The sequence below is a fragment of the Schistocerca gregaria genome, chromosome 10 (assembly GCF_023897955.1).
Source record: "Schistocerca gregaria isolate iqSchGreg1 chromosome 10, iqSchGreg1.2, whole genome shotgun sequence".
In the NCBI taxonomy this organism is placed as follows: Eukaryota; Metazoa; Arthropoda; class Insecta; order Orthoptera; family Acrididae; genus Schistocerca; species Schistocerca gregaria.
Window position 1 is genome coordinate 222,986,113 of NC_064929.1, and position 20,995 is coordinate 223,007,107.

General features: G+C 44.7%; 1 protein-coding gene across 1 annotated transcript in view; it reads left to right on the forward strand.

Annotated features, from left to right (window-relative positions):
* Nucleotides 1-18,602, forward strand: part of LOC126293558 (protein disulfide-isomerase A5) — a 112,736-nt gene extending 94,134 nt beyond the window's left edge. The window contains exons 9-10 of the mRNA XM_049986836.1: nucleotides 5,822-6,008; nucleotides 11,603-18,602. Of these exons, the coding sequence (XP_049842793.1) occupies nucleotides 5,822-6,008; nucleotides 11,603-11,856 (441 nt within the window). The 3' untranslated portion in view covers nucleotides 11,857-18,602. The remainder of the gene's footprint in view (nucleotides 1-5,821; nucleotides 6,009-11,602) is intronic.
* The last annotated feature ends 2,393 nt before the right edge of the window (nucleotides 18,603-20,995 follow it).

Genomic DNA, 20,995 nt, shown 5'->3' on the forward strand with positions numbered 1-20,995 from the left:
CTTGAGGATTTGTTCACTGACTGGGTCTCTTGGGTCTCTGCTGGTGACATTTCACCACTCTCTGATAGGGGAGGGGGGAGTGGCAGTGGGACGAGGACGAGATGACAACACCTAACTGGCCTACTGTCTGCCGTCTACAGTCAATATTTGTTCTTCATTCTATATTTTAATATGATGTAAATAAAATAGAAAGAAACTTCCACATGGGAAAAATATATTAAAAACAAAGATTCCAAGACTTACCAAGCGGGAAAACGCCGACAGACAGGCACAAGAACAAAACACACAAACACACACACACAGAATTACTAGCTTTCGCAACCGATGGTTGCTTCGTCAGGAAGGAGAGGGAAAGACGAAAGGATGTTGGTTTTAAGGGAGAGGGTAAGGAGTCATTCCAATCCCGGGAGCGGAAAGACTTCCCTTAGGGGGAAAAAAAAGGACAGGTGTACACTCGCGCGCGCACACACACGCACACACATCCATCCGCACATACACAAACCCAAGCAGACATATTTAATATAGTTTATAGCAGTATCTCTTTCCTTCCACAACTGTTGTGAGGATCCACACGATTAAACGACTCGCGGATGAAGTGCTATTTAAACTTAACTTTTTAGGTACGGGAGTTTACAATCAGTCCGCTAACCTTAATCAGAATTATTACTGATAAAACTGTGGAATATTACACTCGATGAGCGTAGTCCGTCGTCTCTTGCTGGTGGTGAAACACCAGCAGTCTCTAAGTGATCACGAGCTCAATTCGATGCGCAGAAGTACGACCCCAAATCGTTCCCCTCCCTGGCCACACCAGGGGAGGATTGTCAGGCTAAGTTTGGCAGCGGATGTTAGAGAGCTGACAGGAAATCTTTCGTGACAGTGAAGCCTTAGTTTTTAGTTGAGCATTTAGAGGACAAGTTCGGGGAGGTGGAGGGCTTGTCCAAAATGAGATCTGGGTCAGTCTTGATCGAAACAGCATCCTCAGCCCAGTCACGGGAGTTCCTGACTTGTGAGAAGCTGGGGGATGTTTCCGTAACCGTGACGCCCCATAAGAGCTTAAATATGATCCAGGGTATCGTATTTCTCAGAGGCCTTCTTTTGCGGTCCGACGAAGGGCTGCACGCCAATTTAGAGTGGCGAGATTTACATTTCGTCCTTCGTGTCCACCGGGGTCCGTAGGATAATCGGATATGCCTTCATCTTGTCCTTTGAGGGTGATACGTTGCCCGAGAAGGTCAAGGTGACGGTCTACCAGTGTGATGTAGAGCCCTATATCCCTCACCCGAAGCGGTGCCTGAAGTGCCGCAAGTTCCGCCGTATGTCTTCCCGCTGTACGTAGGCGTCAGGTGCCGAGATTGCAGATGCCCGGCGCGTCCCAATACCCCGTGTGCCCCATCTCCCATCTGTGTCAACTGCGGAAGCACCATTTGCCTTGCTCGTCTGACTGTAGGGTTCTCCAGAAATAAACAAAGATCGTAGAGTACAAGACCCTGGACAGACTGACCTACACTGTGGCTAAGAGAAAATTTGAGGGCCTGCATTCTGCGCATACGACATCATCTTATGCCGCCACTACAACAGTTCTGGCACTGTCAGCTCTGCCAACCCAGGTCAACTCTCAGAGCTGGAAGACTTCACCTGCCCCCTTGATGGTGGGGGGCATTTCCCTCCCTGTCGCTCCTGCACCAACTACTTTGGGAGCAACACAAACTCCCCGCCCCCAACCATCGGGGACGTCCGTCCCCACTTCTAAGCTGGAGAAGTGTAAGTCTTTTTCAGCTTTTCTTGCTAGGAAGGGGTCCTCGGTTTCATCTAATGGAAAAGATGACACCTGCCAGTGGGTGAAGAGCCCAAAAGCAGCTGGTCGTAGGGCTTCACACTCATCCTCAGTGCTGGAGACTGAGCCAGTGAAGTCCTCCCAACCAGGGAAACCCGAGGAGCAGTGAGAGAAATCCTAGAAGAAAACCCCTAAGAACAAGGAAATTGTGGTAGCACCCACACGACCACTACCTACAAGCTCTGCGACTGAGGATGGGGTGGAGATTTTGGTGTCCACTGTGGACCTAGATCTCGCCAGACCCTCAGACACAATGGACATAGACTGCTCGGGCAATAAATCGGCGGCAGCAGGTGACTCTGCCTCATTGAATGTTCTGTGCCTTCCCAGTCTCACGATGTCATCCTTCCGTGGAATTGCGGCAGTTTTTTCCACCTCCTGGCTGAGCTGTGGCAACTGTTAAGCTTTACACCTGTTGTCTGGGAAATTTGAATGCCCATAAACCCTTGTGCGGTGGTACTATGCTTACTGGCCAGGCAGAGATGTTGAAACTTTACTATCGCATTTCGACCTCTTCGTCTTAAATACTGGGACCGCCTCACATTCCAGTGTGGCTCATGGTAGTTAGTCGGCCATTGATTTATGAGTTTGCAGCCCAGTACTCCTTCCAGCTATCCACTGGACAACCTGCATGGTAGTGACCACTTCCCCATCTTCCTGTCACTGCTCCAGCATCAGGTGCAGGGACGCCTGCCCAGATGGGCTTTGAACGAGGCGACCTGGGGAACTTTCACCTCTGCTGTCACCGCTGAATCTCCCCCACATGGTAACATCAATGTGATGGTTGAGCAGGTGACTAGCACAATTGTTTCTGCAGCAGAAAATGTGATCTGTCGCTCTTTAGGGTGCGCGAGGTGTAAGGCAGTCCCTTGGTGGGAGCTGGAAGTCGCCGAAGCAATTGAGTGTCGGCAAGCTCTACAGCGACGTAAGTGGCACCCTTCCCTGGAACACCTCGTAGGCTTTAAACGGCTCCGTGCCCGTGTCTGCTACCTTATCAAACGATGGAAGGAGTGCTGGGAGAGATACGTCTCCACCATTGGGTTCCACACGTCACCTTCCCAAGATCAAACGTCTTTTTAGGCTTTTAGCTGAACCCGGTGTTACCATAAATGGCGAGTTATGTACCGATGCAAACGCGATTGCTGAGCACTGTACTTGAGCCTCTGCATCGGAGAATTTCCCCCCAGCCTTTCGCACACTCAAATGGCAGCTGGAAGGAACGTCCTCTCATTCACTACACGCTGCAGTGAATCCAATAATGCCCCGTTTAAAGAGTGGGAGCTCCTCAGTGCCTTCGCACATTGCCACGACACAGCTCCTGGGCCTGATCGCATACACAGCCAGGTCATTAAACACCTCTCATCTGACTACAAGCGACATCTTCTCATTGTCTTCAACCGGATCTAGTGTGATGGCATCTTTCCTTCGCAGTGGCGAGATAGTACAGTCATTCCTGTGCTCAGACCCGGTAAAAACCTGCTCGATGTGGATAGCTACTGGCCTGCAGCCTCACCGACGTTCTTTGTAAGTTGCTGGAACGTATGGTATGTCGGCGGCCTGGTTGGGTCCTGGAGTCACGTAGCTTGCTGGCTCCAAGTCAGGGCGGATTCCGCCAGGGTCGCTCTACCACTGATAATCTTGTGTCTGTCGGACCTGCCGTCCAAACTGCCTTTTCCAGAAGGCAATACCTGATTTCCGTCCTTTTTGACTTATGTAACGTGTACGAGATGACTTGGCGACATTGTATCGTTGCCACATTGTACGAGAGGGGTCTACGTGGACCCCTCCCGATTTTTATCCGAAGCTTCCTGTCGTTCCGTACTTTCCGTGCCCGATTTGGTGACTCCCATAGTTCCATCCGTATCCAGGAGAATGGAGTCCCGCAGGGCTCTGTGTTGAGTCTCTCTATTTTTAGTGGCCATTAACGGTCTAGCAGCAGCTGTCAGGCCCTCAGTCTCACCTTCTCCGTATGCAGACGACTTCTGCAATTCGTACTGCGGCTCCAGTACTGTTTTCGCCGAGTGGCGCCTCCAGGGAGCCACCCACAAGGTGCAGTTGTGGACTCTAGCCAACGGCTTCCAATTTTCAGCCGCAAAGTCGTGTGTCGTGCACTTCTGTCGGCATCGTACCGTTCGTCCGGAACCTGCACGTTACCTTAATGACGATCTGCTCACTGTAGTGGAGACATATCAATTCCTAGGACTTGTTTTTGACACTCGATCGACTTGGCTCCCTCATCTTCGTCAGCTTAAGCAGAAGTGCTGGCAGCCTGAGCAACACTGATTGGGGTGCAGATCACTGTACGCTGCTGCAGCTCTACAGAGCCCTTGTCCGATCCCAGAATGACGATGGGAGTGTAGTTTATGGTTCGGCAGCACCTTCGGCATTGCATTTACCACCCTGTACACCACTGTGTGGTTCGATTAATGACAGGAGCTTTTAGGACGAGTCAGGTGACCAGTGTACTGGTGGAGGCTGGTGTCCCTCCACTGCAGATCAAATGTGCGCAGCTGCTCGCCAGTTGTGCAGCACGCACTCATACTTACCCCGAGCATCCGAATTACCGTATCCTTTTCCTGCGCGCGGCGCTCCATCTCCCGCATTGCGGCCCAGATTGGGGCTTCCGGTTGCGGGTCGTGTGCGGTCCCTTCTCTCCGAACTGGAGTCCTTCCCTTTACCACTTCTACTTGCGGTCCGTTGACGTATGCCTCCACAGTGTACACCTCGGCCGCAGCTTCGTCTGGACCTTTTGCATCAATTCTTGACTTATTCTGGGGCTCTGAAGTAGTTTACACCGATGGCTCGATGGCTGACGGTCACGTGGGCTTCGCATATGTTCGTGAAGGACATATTGAGCAGCAGTCCTTGCCAGTTAGCTGCAGTGTTTTCACTACATAGTTGGCGGCTGTATTTCGTGCTCTCGAGTACATCCAGTCGTGCCCTGGCGAGTCATTTTTCTCGTGTGCACTGACTCAGCCTACAAGGTATCGGCCAGTGCTACCCTCGCCACTCTCTGGTAGCGTCCATTCGGGAGTCCGTCTGTGCCTTGGAACAGTCCTGCCGTTCTGTGGTGTTTGTACGGACCCCAGGATACGTCAGAATCCCCGGCAATGAACGTGCCGACAGGCTGGACAAACAGGCGATGCAGAAACTGCTTCCAGAGATAGGCATCTCCGAAGCTGAGGTGCGTTCTGTCTTACACCGCAGGGTTTTCTGGCTTTGGAAGATCGAACGGCATAACAGCACCCACAATAAACTGCACATCATTAAGGAGACTATGAATGTGTGGAAGTCTTCCATATAGGCCTCTCGCAGGGATTCAGTTGTCCTCTGCCGGCTCCGCATAGGCCATACGTGGCTAGTACGTGGTTACGTACGCCATTGTGAGGACCCACCTCAGTGTCGCTGCGGCTCCAAAATGACAGTCGTCCACCTCTTGTCGGACTGCCCACTTTTAGCCGCTCTGCGGCAGACTTTTAACTTTCCTGGCACCCTACCTTCGGTTTCGGGCGACAGGGTCTCCATAGCAGCTTTAGTTTTACGTTTTATCCGTGAGAGTGACTTTTATACTTCTATGTAGGTTTTAACGCATGTACTTTGTCTCTCTGTGTCCTCCACCCTAGTCCTTTTAGGGTGGGGGTTATAATGTGTTGCAGAGTGGCTGGCTTTCCCTTTTTATTCTCGTGGTTGGCCAGCCACTGTAATCTGCCTTCATGTTTTACTCTCCTCTGTTTCTAGTGGGTCTCTATTGTTTTCTTGTCCTCTTTTGTTACTTTCAGTGTCCGTTGCCTTCCCTTTATTCTTCTTTTGGCTTTTCCTTTCTTTCAGTTTAGTGTTATATGTTTCGTCCGTTTTATTGTGGCACTGTTTTATTAGGAACGAGGACTGACGATCTCGTAGTTCGGTCCCTTCTCCCAACTTTAAACCGACCGACCGACCGGCTCTGTGCGCCACAGGTTTTAACCGGCGAGTCCCGTGTTGCAGGAGGAGTACTTCGTGCGGTTCATGCGCGACCCCCTGGGCGCCGCCGCAGACTCTCCGGCGGACACGGCGGAGGCGGAGGGGTGGGCCGCGCTGCCGGGCGGCGACCACGTCCGGCTGCTGACTGAGGCGGACTTGGACGCTGCCGTCGCCTCGCCTGCACCCACGCTCGTGCTGTTCTACGCCCCTTGTGAGTACGAGTGGCTCTGCTCGGGTGCCTGCTCCTCCTCCCCCCCCCCCCCCCCTCCTTCCTATTGCTGTTGCTGTTATTGTGCCAGAGACTCATTTGGTGCAGCTCTCCGTGTTAGTCCGACCTGCTAACTGTATTCTGCATATTAGTGAATCGAATACAGCCTCAGAAAGGTCAACTGATAAAATTTTTGTGGACATAAGTAAATGGTTTGTAGCGAGTTTTCTGTTGCTAAACCTTGAAAAAATATACTATACGTAGTTCAGAACTTGTAAAAGGTTTGCCTCCGACAGATGCCTAAATTGTGACGACGAGTGTATAGAAGAATTTGACAGCGTATAATTCTCGGGATTACAGCTCGATAATAAATTTAACTGTGAGGCGTGTACCACAGGTGGACTGTGTTTTTCCTGACAATTTCACCAACTACTACTATGGCGGAAGTGTGATGTCAGATGTAGATGATATAAATATAAGAAACCTAGTGTACTGTGTTTACTTTATTCCACAATGTCGTACAGGATTATTTTCTTAGGAAACTCGTCGAGCCGAGCTAAACTTTTCTGAGCCCCAAAATGTGCGGTACGAATTGTTTGTGGTGTGAACTCAAGAACATCGTGCAGAGGGCTGTATAAGGGACTGGGGGTACTAGCTACTGCTTCTGAATATATCTATTCCTTAACAAAATTTGGCATTAAAAATATATGTTTTTTGTAAACCGACAGCTCAGTCCGTGGAATCATTATTAGAAATAAGAACAACTTTCAGTAAGATTTAGAAAGTAATTTACTTCATTTTAGAAAGATGTCCACTATTCGACAATACACGTTGTCCAAGAATCTTGTTTTCTGACGTGTTCCATACCCCAGAGAATCTCCTCACTCTGAATCGAGTGGAACAAAATGTACATCTGATCTAATCGGGCCTCGATCCCCACCCACGCACTTGTATTTTTGACTCCTCGATGCCCCTGGGTGTATCCTACCACTGATCTCTTCTTTTAGACAGATAGTGTCATAAATTTCTCTTCTCCTTAACTCAGATAAGTAACTTGTCCCAAATTATCTGATCAGTCTGTCTTATCTCCAGCATCCTTCGGCAGCACCACTTTCAGAAACTTCTATTCCATTGTCTCTGTACTGTTTATAGTCAGCTTAGATGTCCTTATGAGGCTATACTCCAAACAAAAAGCACTTTCTAACTCATAAACTTGTATTATTTAAGTGGCCTTTTCACTAAGTATTAGCATTTTCTGAAGCTGAACTAGCAGTTGTAATAAAGCAACAGAATTTTGCTCCTTACACATCTGCATCTCCAGGTACAACTGCACTCAGGAAACCAGTGTGAAGTACATGGCAGAGGGTATGTACCACATTAGTGGTTCTTCCTCCCCCTCCCACCCCCAACCAGATACAGAGTACGGAAAGAATGACCAGTCAAGCACCTTTGTGCGTGGTGTAGTTAGTCTGATCCCGTCTTCGCAGCCCCTATGGGAGCAATGTGTATGAGGCAGAAAAATATCTCGAGATTCTGAATTTAATACAGGTTCTGGAGTGTCTTCCTTTGAGTGTGTGCCACTTTCAACATTTCTGTGATATTTTCCCACGGTTCCAACAAACTTCTGGCCATTCTTGCTGCCCTTCTTTTTATCCAGGGTTAGCGTAAATGATTCACCGCATTGAAAAGCACTGTTTATTTGCAAGTATGTGACGTACAAAGACAGGTGGTACGTGAAATGACAGATACTGAAACGAAGACTCTGCTGCATTCTACAAATGTTCAGTGCGTGTGACCCCGGTCACCTGGTACGTGTCCGATTGGTAATTTGGTACCGTCCGTACATTCGGTAGCACGATTCTGTCGGTGTCTGTCACAGCAGCAGTGATGCACCTCTGCAGTTCTCGCAGCATCGTCGGCGTCGGGGGGAGGGGGGGGGGGGTACGTGAACTTTTTCCTCAATGTAAGTAATTGCACGGCACGAGACATGGTGACCTCGGCGGCCGTGGCGACGGAGGGACGTCACCGAAACTGGCGCATCCCGTCTGGCGGTGTGGCAGCTCTCTGTTGAGAAAGGCTTAGACAGATTTGCTCCAGTGAGTCGGAGCCCCATTCTGCCGAAAGATGAAAATTGAGGAACCGGCAGTCAGTTGTGGTAATGACCACAACTGCAACATTTTCGTCTCGTGTACACGGAACCTGTCACCGTCTGCTTTGGCGAAGAAAAATAAGCTGTACACCTTTGTCTCAGATATTGCGCAGAAGAGATTCACTTTGTATTCCACAGTCTCACACGGTAACGATTCCCACTTCCCGTCACGTAGAAAGACAGCTCGCCACCGAATATCGTTGTCCCCATGTAGTTGTTACCTTCTGTAACTTGCTGCATTCGGGTACAAAACTGCAGTCAGCAAGTGTAATCCTCCGGACTTAAGTATTGTAGCAGTTGCAAACTGTAGGGTTTGAAATGCAAATGCCCCTGCAAAACATTTCACAGTGTTTTCTGCAGAATGTCCCATTCACAGTTCGTACAAATTGTTGACTTTTGTGGGCCGTGCTCATAACCGACAAACACTTCGCATATTCCGACACACTAAACTCTTCTTCTCCATTGCCACCATCTTGTAGAGTACAGTGACAAACCTGCCATCTAATGTGTGATCTTGTAGAGTACAGTGACAAACCTGCCATCTAGTGTGTGTGTGTGTGTGTGTGTGTGTGTGTGTGTGTGTGTGTGTGTGTGTGTTTGTTTGTTTGTTTGTGTGTGTGTGTGTGTGTGTGTGTGTGTGTGTGTGTGTGTGTGTTTTGTGTGTGTGTGTGTGCGCGCCAAGAGGCGGGCTTTTGAAAATGGCGAGTGTATCTATATTTTCGTGTATCACTCATCTTTCCACATTTTATACTTGGCAATAAACAGTACTTTGAAACTTGATCATTTAGACTGAGCCTGTATATTCAGTGTCTCCTGTCGCTCCTATTCGGTACCGGTCTCTCACTCTCGAGCCATACTTTCGTGTCGCAACGAAGATTGAGTCCAAATCTGAAACTGGTGGCATTAGTGAAGTGACACACTTAGATTGAAAGCACGTTTATTACAGACACTGAGATATATGCACAACAGAACTGCTTTGTGGACAGTATCTGGTGCTATTTGTACAGATGTCAAATATTCCAGTGTATGCAAATATTATAAACACAAGAAAAGCTGAGAAGCTTTTAAAAATGATAAATACTAAATAACAGATTTGAACTGATCAGATTTGAACCGGCGACCTGCAGCACAGCAGCCAGTGACTCTACGTCTACTTCTACCTATGTGCCTACTCTGCAAATCACTGTTACGTGCCTGGAAGAGCGATCGTAAATCCACCTTGAAAAAAATCCTCTATTATTCCACTATCAAACAGTGCACAGAAAAAACAAACACCTGTATCTTCCCGTGTGAGCTTAGTTCTATTACGACGACCGTTTCTTCTTACGTAGGTCGGCGTCGACGAACTATTTTTGCATTCGGAGGGACAGCTGCCCCCTACTCCACATTGCCTGCAGCACAGCTCGCAGCAGTATTCTGAGGGAAGGTTCATGACTGTTTTGTAACCGGTCTCCTTTGCGACAGACTTCATTCTTTCGGCATTCTACCAAAGGGACCGAGTCTGCCATCTGCGTTACCTACAACTAAAACTGTGCGATCGTTCCACTCTGTACCCTGAGCAATTGCTTTACACAGCCACTTGCACAAAGTCATCGAATCGATTTGTTAATCACTGATATTGTAGCCGTAAGTTGCTTCATTTGAGTGCATAATTTTACATTTCTGCACTTTTAAAGTAAGTTACCAGTCTTTGCACCACTTTTAAATCTTACCCAGATCTGATTGAATACTTCTGCAGCACTTCTCAGATAATAGTTCGTTATTGATTATTACATCACCTGCAAAAAGTCTGAGGTTACTGTGAGGGGATTTCAAAATGCATGTTATAAATTATAAGGGCAGGCCAAGTAACTTACGCCGAATGCCGTGTTACACGTCAAAGTGACGCAGACATCTGACACTGGTTTTCAGTGTAGTCATCGAGTCTCTCTAACATCGGTCAGAACTTTCTGCTGACCGTTTAGTTTCTCAGGTGCAGAATTCTACTCATCGGTCACGGAGCTAATCCAGAATCGCCACGCGAGTGCCTCGTCTGTGGAAAATCTCTTCGGCCCGGCGCATTCTTCCTCGGTACCCGGACTCGGTCCTCTGCGGTCGACAGCGACGCCTTCCTTCCGGACCGGCTTCGGCCCCCGTCTTCGTGACCTCTGTCAAATTGGTGACACTGTCGCACTACTTCTGGATGCAAAATTGCATTCGGTTGATACGCCGCTAGGATTTCACGGTGAATCTGCGTGCAATTTAGACGAGTTGCATGCAATAATTGTACCGTCTCGCATACTTCAACTTGGGAGTAAATTTTCAGCAGCTGTGTCGTTCCGCCCTCCTGCTGTGACGCACCTGTTACCCACACTATGTCACAACCCCATCTGCAGGAAACTCGGAATGTGTACTCCCTCCTGACAGTCCACCACGCTTGTCGTGCAGCGGTCTGAGCACGTGACTTACGTTCTGAAGTCCTCGCGTGTACTGTCTGCCAGGTCGTCAATATACTACACGAAAACTGAGGGTTCCCCGAGTTTTGACTGCTCGGGCTTTCCTTGCGTACAAATTTTTGTCGGTCTCCTCGGGTTTACTGCCGGGTCCTAAAATCGACATTCGGCGATCTGTCCGGTCGCCCGCATCGCGAAAATGCCGCCGTGGTTGAGTCTGACTGAAAACCGACTTCGACACTGCGAGCTGTCGTCCCACGTAGGCCTGCGTGGCGTACGTGGCGCGTGCTTCACCCTCCGCAGCTCCCGCTGCCGGGGCTAGTTCGGAGGTGCCGCCACTATTACGACACCAGTGTCGACAGTGTATCGTTCTTGAAGATTGGAGAACGTTGTGTTTTGATGTGAGGCAGATTGGGAAATAGTCCAAACTCTGTAGCCCGACAAATCTGCTTCATGTAGTCTCCGCTGTGCTCGAACACGGCCTTCAAATGAACGAGTTCCTGGATTGGAGTTCCAAACACCACAAATTATTCGTATTACGTGCTTTTAGTCTGAAAACTTCAGCTTTTTTTTGATGATGTACTCCCGAGAATGATATTACGGACTGAAAGTAAGTGAAGTGTGCTAGCCGTTTTATTTGCATCTCAGAATATCACAACTGCAAATAAAGATTCATTTATGTGCACGAATAGTTCTGTAGAATGCTTCTCCCGGTTCAATTTATTGTGCAATTTTGTGAGCGGCATCTGACATTGAATTTTTAAGGTAGTGATTAAATCTGAATATTTTTTCGTACCATACTTGTGGCCGGTTGCTGTGGCCGAGTCACAAATTTGCATAAAATGGCAGTCACCATTATCTTCCATTGTTCCACGTCACGGAGCCGGTCCAGTGGATGCGCACTCCGCTTCCATTTCCCGTAGGTCATATTTACGCGTCGGGTGTCGCCTGTATCTCAGTGAGACTAGAGGTTTAGCCGCCAGGTGTCTCTGACCGCAGCTTTCTCCTTCCCGCAGGGTGCGGGCACTGTCGCAGCATGAAGGCGGACTACGCGCTGGCGGCAAAGCGGGCGCACGACGAGAAGCTGGGTGCGACGGTGGCGGCGATCGACGCCTCGACGGCGGCGACTGTGCGCGGCCGTTTTGAAGTCCCGGGATTCCCTACGCTGAAGCTCTTCCGCTCGGGTTCCGTAATCGGGGACTACCGGGGCGCCCGAACCGCGGACGGGTTTGTGTCGTTCTTGAGGACCGCCGTACGTGACGAGCTCTGAGCCGACCGAGAAGGCAGAGGAAAGACCCGAGCTCTGCAGAGATTCCTCTCGCGCGGTGCCGACGTCTGTCTGTCGGAGGTGTATTTATTGGCGTTGTCACTAATTTATTTGCACAATGCGATCTGTAACGGTAGTCTTACTTAGGTATAACGGGACTGTTCCTCAGGTACGGAGCTCTCCACTCTGCCAATCTTGTCATGTCAGAGTGTGAAGAGTGAGCTTGTGTTTCTAGATTTTTGGTGAAGGGATTTGTAACAGTTGCACTTCGTATTATCTATAACATTTTCCCACTTGTGTGTGCCCTCGTCAATGTGGGTGTAGATACTGAATGTCTCGCTCTTAGGTTTTCCTACTGCCACAAAGTGTCATCGTCCTTATCCCTGTAGTAGGTGTGACAATTTATTATTTTTATGTTTGAATTGCAAGCACAAGTTATCGATACCGTGTACATTTGTTATTCTCCCATTGCACGTTTCTGAGGATTACACAGCTGTCATCTGGTGGACCTGTTTCAATTAGTGAATCACAGACAATTTGTATGTTTAGCTTTTCTGCAATCTGAAACATCACCTTCCTGTTGTGAAAGGCTTCTTTTCCAGTTGTATTTATACTAGATACTCTTTCTATAAAGTATATTTATAGAATACGTTTGTTCGTGTGGCCACTTTCTCCAGCAACTGTTAAAATCTGTCATACAGGTTATCTGTCTCGAGTTGACTGCAATCTAATTAAGAAGAATTACACCAGACGTGTTTCGCTTTTATTTATGAAGCATCTTCTACTGTTATTCGTGTTTCTTTAAATATTCTGTTCCTTCCCTCCTTGCTAGAAGTGGTTGGTGTGGAAAGCCTTCATTTCACATATGCACTAGGCAGTTTTTGGCATTCTGGTGTATTTTCTGCACTGCCTTATTTACACTTCACTTTCTTAAACTGCTTCTCATTCCACACTGCCACTGTGGTGGTGAAGTGTAAATAATGCAGCACAGGAAATTTTGTAGAATGCCAAAGACTGCAGAGTGCAAATGTGAAATGAACCAACTGCTGCTAGCGAGGAGGGAAGGAACAGAATATTTAAAGAAACACCAATAACAGTGGAAGATGCTTCATAAATAAAAGCGAAACATGTCTGGTGTAATTCTTCTTAATTAGATTGCAGTCAGCATGAGACGGATGACCTATTTGGAGAGATTTTAATAGAAAGTGCACGCCATGTGAATACGACTGGAAAAAGAGCCTGATGGGGCCACAGATAACTCAAAATTTGCACGTACAAATCATCCACATCTGATTGATCTAAATCCACCTGGTGGTGGCAGTGTCCATCATCGTCAGTCGGTTGACTTAATGCAGAATGTCGTGACTTTATTTCTCATGTAACTGTACCGTCTTCTTCACTTGTTATTCTTCTTTGTGGTATTTTACCTTCAATATTGCCTGGTTATATGGTCTTTCAAAATTATTCCCTTTCTTCCTAAAATGTGTCAAAGGAGCATGAAGTAGCTTTAACTGGCACAGGAAGAGACATTTCTTGTGATGCTAAGTTCTTCTGTAATGAAAGCATTGCTTTTCCTTTCTGTCTGCGTTATTCGTAACATCTTTCTCCGACACCACATCTTGGGGGCACCTCGTTCTAGCCTCCGCAGTCCACGTCACGCGGCCCTTACGAGAACGTGGGGAACACCGCTGATTCCACTGAGCACTATCTTTTTCCTTATATTGTTACAAATAATAGCTTAGTTCTCCGGCCGGTGTGAAAAACTTCGGTTGGACAATTATTTGCAAATGCCATTCGTATCGTAATTACTAAGTTACTTTATGAGCTGTTTTGTACCTCTCTCAACTTCTTTTCTTACTGCATGCACTACTGTGAATGTTTGTTCCAGAAACCAGAAAGTGTTGGTCTTTCATAATTAACCTAACTTTACAATTTTTATATTTCTGAATACTGTTCTTGTTCTCCAAATGTACTAAAAAAAAGTATTTTCACTAAAATAGTATTTCTTCTTTGAGAGAAATCTGTGTTCAGCCAGAAGTAGTAATCTTTAGAGCACCAAGTGGATTGCAAAATGCTTGCCTTTACACTCAACCAGTAAAGAATGTCATTATCAGTGCTAACCATGAAGAATTATGGGTTCCTTGAGATATTCAACTTTAGATTATATTACACTTGTGGTTAGAGATAGTCACATATCAGATGTCAGGCACTTTGGGGAAACACAGTGTCTCTAAGCCTGTGACAATCTCTCTGCGAACTCGCAAAGTTATTGAGGGTTTTATGGGCATTCTGGCTTCTTGTTTCATATAACTGCTGTATCATATATTTACAGAATGCAGTTCAGTAGAAAATATATGGATCATGTTTTCTTCCTGTAAAGGCACAGCATTTTAAATTAGCAAGTGTCGTCCAGGCAGAATCTTCCACATAAGATAGGATACCTGTGTCCTGCCTTTCCCCTATGCACATAACAAAATTGTGCTATAGGAAGTGTGTACGTTGTTCGAATGAAACATCAGAAGTTGTTTTGTGTGCTCTGTATAAGCTGAGAGTGGATCTGCAATCAGCAGTGACATTAACAGTGCTGTTTTGGTGTGTAATTTACATTTTACTTTTTAGTAGAACATTGGTGCTACCTTTCCTGTATTGCTGATTAATTATGTTATTATTCAATCTGTGCTAAAGGATAAGCATCTGAGTATTAATTAGCATGTGCATTATTATATTTGTGATACTCATTTCTGTTGTTGTAGTGAAACACTGCAAGTTTGCATAATTTATATGTAGGCCTACACAATGAGTTTGCTATGTATATATTGTTGCTGAGCTTTCTCTTGGAACAGTTTTGCATTGGTTCTGGGGAGAGGACGTAATTTTCAAGGTTGCATACTAAGAACATAAATTTAGTATTAAAATGGAATGTTTTCATATCTTTTTGTAAGTCAAATATTTCTCAGTATTTAAGAGAAGTTTGCAGCATATCACTTAAATGTGCCTAAAATCTGAATGTAATGAATATTCAGATAACTTACGGGACCTGTGTGAAAGATGTTCCTCAGCTGCATTTTCATTGGTTATTTGAATATGTCTAAAATTGTGTAAGCACACTGCACCTGCTTTGGAAATGCACAAAGAGTTATTTATAATCTTTTGAGTTGTTTTAATAGTTAAATTTGTACTTTCACAATCTACATCTACACGGACACTCTGTTAATCACACTTAAGTGCCCGGCAGGGGGTTCATCGAACCACCTGTGAGATAATCCTGTATTATTCCAATCTTGAACAGCACACAGAAAAAACGAACTCCGGTATCTTTCTGTGTGAACTCTGGTTTCCCTTATTTTATGACGATCTATCATCCCTGTGTAGGTCGTATTTTCGCGCAGTTACCAGATATCTTCGATCTTCGGTAGAGATTAAAGTTTCAAATTTACTTTCAAGCATCTAATGTTGAAGTTGCTTCGATGTGATAATGTGTAAGGAGCTAAGTGCTCGTGTGGTGTTTGGCATTGATGGTAGCAGTGGAAACACTGTCAGGAAATAAAAACAGTGTCAGAGGTGAGACTGAGTGATGTGAATGTAATTAGGGACTATATTTTTAAGTTTTTCCATTATAAGGGACCACAGTCACGTAGAACATTTTGAAAGAAACTTCTACTATTTGATTGTAAATTACTATTAATTTATTTCACATAATCACGATTTTGGCTTTATAGCCATTCTCGAGTGTAAGTTTAAATGTCACAAAATGTCCAACTCGGTCTTACAAACCGGTCGTATCGCTCGTATCCCGTAATACGACGACACGATCGTGAGACCAGAGATAAGCTATTTCAATGGTGACGCGTCATTTAGGTGTCTCGGACATTTTGTGACATTTCAGCTCGTCCTCTAGCATGGCTATAAAGCTGAAATTGTGATATGTGAAATAAATTGATAGTAATTTACAGCCAAATAGTGGAAATTTCTTTCAAAAAAATATTTCGAATGCAGGGCACTTTTAGAAAGAAAATAGGTATTGTGAAATTATTGAGTGACAGAATAATAAATGACCAGTAAGGGCTGTTTAGGAAACTGAGACTAAATATGAATACTACTACAAATGATCAGGTTACCTTCCATTCAGAAAGCTGTCGCACTCGGCGACTGTTATATTGACTTGTAAATTGTAGATTGCAGCGATCAGTTGTCCTTTTTAAATGTGATTGTGCAGATCTAGATTTCAGCTAGAACCTAACCATTCTCGATGCACTGTTATTTTTGCTCAGTGCACGTAATGCCTGTCGGTCGGGCTTCATCCACAGTTAAAAGTCAGACTGACACCAGGTCAGAGTATTTGACCTCCTCAGTATGTGCCATTCCTCTGGAGAAAGAGCATGTCGATTCCAATGAGACAGACCTGGTACAGACTGAAATACAGTCAGTAATGTGAAATTCTGAAAGCAGAACAAGGGTGGGTGGTGACTGATCAATCTGCTTTGTACTTGGGAAAAGGGGGTGTGCTGCTTGAGATTGTGAGTCATTTCTCTGTTTGAGTTTCACGAATGCTGAGGTGAGGTCTTTTTTGACACAGGTAATAAATGTCGGTGTCCCATCTCTAATGAGCTTTAAATTGATGACACAGCTGTACCTTCCGCCTTCAGTTTCCTCAGCATAACAGTGCCTCCGTACAGACTGCCACATGACTATGACCCCCTCCCCCTCCTCCATATTCCATTGGAGCTAATGTGTCTTCATATAAATCCTGTATCTGACAATGTCTGTCAGTAAATAATGTAGCGTGCAAAACACCGAGCGACTGCTTCGGGGTTGTGTTTTCTGAAGTGGAGCACCACGTGATACACACTGAGCAATATAAAAACCCCGTACGATATTCATTTGTTGCAAAACAACCCTACACATATTTATGTGACATTTAGTACAAATCTGACTCTTATAAGATACTCTCAGTATTCTTGCTGTGTCGAGCTAGAATAAGAGCTCACCTTTCGGCAGTAGTTTGTCGTCACCGTCTAGAACGTCAGACTGTCGACATACTGTGAGACATGTCCGTGTCTGTCTGTCTGTTCGCTGTCGCTCCTGTCGGAATGTTACCGACCCGGCAAATTTCTCTGTTAGTCTCCCGACACTGAAAGCCAGCTTCCGAGTTATTCCCGATGTCGGCCACCAGTCTGATAAGTGTAGAAGATATTTTATATCAAATCGAACATAGTTGTAACACTGTGTTCGGCAACAGTCGATTTTTCTGAATAATGAATTTTAATAAGACACTGATGCTCGGACACTGTACGGGTCGAATGGCCATTACAGTTCCTATAAATCTCGTTCGTTTTATATATTTTTTAAGTGTGCTGCACAAATTTAAATGTCTGTATAGTTATAACTAATTTTTGAATAAGAAAATTGTTTGTTCTCGGTTAGCTCAGACAGAGAGATCCAAAAATTTGCTGTGGCATTATGTAAAATTATGCAAAATTCCCAAACCTAGATTATTTATGTAACTATTTAGCAAATGGTGAATTGATTCTTACGTGAGCAGTAGTATTAGTTGTTTGTGTTTATGCAGTAGGCAGACACTCTGTGCTCACGTGAACCACTAGGATGGCCTCCGCCTCAGCTAGTCAGGTGTCAGCTGCAAATGTCGAGTTTTGCTAACCTGCCTGATTTGTCCTCCACTGTTTCACTGATAATTACGACGTAAACAGAACTGTAGCAGCCACATTCGCTCAATTTGTAAGTAACTTCTAAAAATAATTGTGTAGCTGTATCATTTGTAGCAGCACCATACAGTTTATATGCAAAACTCGGCAGGTTGTTGTAGTTCGAATTCTCTCTGTAATCGTTTTCAAAATTTTAGCTTATGTCACTATATTAACTGTACTGTTTAATTCTGGGCTCAAACTGCTCTTTTGTCGATCTCAAGTTCGCTGTCACGTACGTAAATCAGTATCGGACAAGTATCGGAATCTCTTCTGTTCGGCTGACGTGCTGCGGCACGTCTCCTCGTGTTGTAAAGCGGTCTGAATGCTTCTCACTTGATCTGTACGATATATAGTGTGAAAGTTTTAAGAGAACTGATGTCATTTTTGACATAAGATGTGATTTTGATAGTAGTGTGTATAAAGTTAGATTAAAGCTGTCATATATTTTTCTAAAAGGAACTATCAAAATGTTATGAAACTAAACTGTTTTTATATTGTGTGCTACTGACATACATATATATGTGTACACGTATTGTAAGAACTAAATGGCAAAATCAGGGTAATTTTTGACGTATACTTTATGTGAACTATCTGTGTGGAGTGTCTGTGCTGTCCCTGACAGAACTTTATATTCTTGTAGTAAGCTTTCTGTCAGCTTCTTCATGTGTGTCTATTATTTCGTACTGTGGATGTAAATGGAACAAAAATTACAAAAGGTATTAGACGTTGCTGTAGCCTTTGATAAGCACAGATTGTGTGTCATTGTTCAATGTTCAGTGTCTGTAACCTTGTCGGTATGTTTTGATAAATAATATATCTATTTACAGACCTATATTTTGTTTTTTATGAGTTCCAATAGCCGCACATTGCGGACGGGTCGAAACTGTCGAGATCGAGAGGCAGCGTCCGGATCCGTCCGTCCCGAGGGATGGGACAGCGGTGGCTCCGCCGGCTGCACTGCACGGCGGGATCTCATTTTCTACGTGTGTACCAGATTTTGTGTCTTACTGAATACTTGGTGGAAAAATAAATCAATAAACAGAGTGTGAGCTTTCAAATTTTCTCTTGGCACCCCCTCTGCTTTGCTCTAATGTGTTATAGATTCTGAAAGATACTGAATTCCATTAAAGTGCAGGTTGTCTTTTATAGTATTTTTGCATCCAGTCTCTTCACTGGCGCTGTCTGACCCCGTAGCATTCTGGAAATATTCTTCGTGTAATGCCGAACTTGGAAGTAAATGAATCAGCTTGCTGACATATTTTGCATTTTTCTATCGAATAATATCTTACAGGATAATTTTTCGGGGCAACTCGTCACTCGGAAAGAATGTGCCGATTGCTCAGCAGCGAGCATTAAGAATAATGTGTGGGCTTCATACCCACAGACACCATGTAAGTATGTCTTTAAGGGAATATGCATTTTAACTGTGCTATCACAGTATATTATTCACTTATTCGTCACGAATAATCTAGCAGCAGCAGGTGCTTTATTCATCTGTAGATCCTAGGATGTAGGATGTGTCACACTATTTACAAGTTTAGACCAATGTAAAATATGCTAAATTGTAATCGTATAAGCATACATTTACAGATTTCTACTTAGGGACAATCAGTAGATTTCCTCCTGGTATACAATTTTTTTTTTACAAATAACTTATTAAATAATGTAATGCCACACTGTTCACTTACATCTCAGACATTGCAAACACTATATACACATTCTCTCTCTCTCTCTCTCTCTCTCTCTCTCTCTCTCTCTCTCTCTCTCTCTCTCTCGCACACACACTGGTGATCTCTGGGCCATTTTCTGTACCGCAACTTCCCAATTGCTATCCTGAAAAACTGAGTTGCCATCACTCTATAATGAGTGAGATGTTGAGCTCAGAAAGAGGAAGAGGCATTAGTATTGTGCTATCACAGCTTGGGTGTAAGTATGTCTAGAAAAGGAGAAAAAGAAGAATAAAAACATAGTGTGAACGTGTTACATGAAAAGTTGAATGTTTTATAATCATTATTATTATTATTATTTATTTGTATAATTTTTTTTTACCAAACCCCTACTCTGTTTTATTTAAGTAATCCTTCAATATAGAAAATGTATTGCATCACAGGTACTTTTTAGCTGCCTTTCTAAATAAGGTAGATTAAAACTGAAGAAACTGCAAAAATGTGGGAAATTAAGGAGATGGGACCTGGATAAACTGAAAGAACCAGAGGTTGTACAGAGTTTCAGGGAGAGCATAAGGGAACAATTGACAGGAATGGGGGAAAGAAATACAGTAGAAGAAGAATGGGTAGCTTTTAGGGATGAAGTAGTGAAGGCAGCAGAGGATCAAGTAGGTAAAAAGACGAGGGCTAGTAGAAATCCTTGGGTAACAGAAGAAATATTGAATTTAGTTGATGAAAGGAGAAAATATAAAAATGCAGTAAATGAAGCAGGCAAAAAGGAATACAAACGTCTCAAAAATGAGATTGACAGGAAGTGCAAAATGGCTAAGCAAGGATGGCTAGATGACAAATGTAAGGATGTAGAGGCTTATCTCACTAGGGCTAAGATAGATACTGCCTACAGGAAAATTAGAGAGGCCTTTGGAGATAAGAGAACCACTTGTATGAACATCAAAAGCTCAGATGGAAACCCAGTTCTAAGCAAAGAAGGGAAAGCAGAAAGGTAGAAGGAGTATATAGAGGGTCTATACAAGGGCGATGTACTTCAGAACAAAATTATGGAAATGGAAGACAATGTAGATGAAGATGAAATTGGAGATAAGATACTCTGTGAAGAGTTTGACAGAGCACTGAAAGACCTGGGTCGAAACAAGGCCCCTGGAGTAGACAACATTCCATTGGAACTACTGACCGTCTTGGGAGAGCCAGTCCTGACAAAACTCTACCATCTGTTGAGCAAGATGATTGAAACAGGCGAAATACCCTCAGACTTCAAGAAGAATATAATAATTCCAATCCCAAAGAAAGCAGGTGTTGACAGATGTGAAAATTACTGAACTATCAGTTTAATAAGTGACAGCTGCAAAATACTAGCATGAATTCTTTACAGACGAATGGAAAAACTAGTAGAAGCTGACGTCGAGGAAGATCAGTTTGGATTCCGTAGAAATGTTGGAACACGTGAGGCAATACTGACCTTAAGTCTTATCTTAGAAGGAAGATTAAGGAAAGGCAAACCTACGTTACTAGCATTTGTAGACTTAGAGAAAGCTTTTGACAATGTTGACTGGAATACTCTATTTCAAATTCTAAATGTGGCAGGGGTAAAATACAGGGAGCGAAAGGTTATTTTCAATTTGTACAGAAACCAGATGGCAGTTATAAGAGTCGAGGGGCACAAAAGGGAAGCAGTGGTTGGGAAGGGAGCGAGACAGGGTAGTAGCCTCTCCTCGATGTTATTCAATCTGTATATTGAGCAAGCAGTAAAGA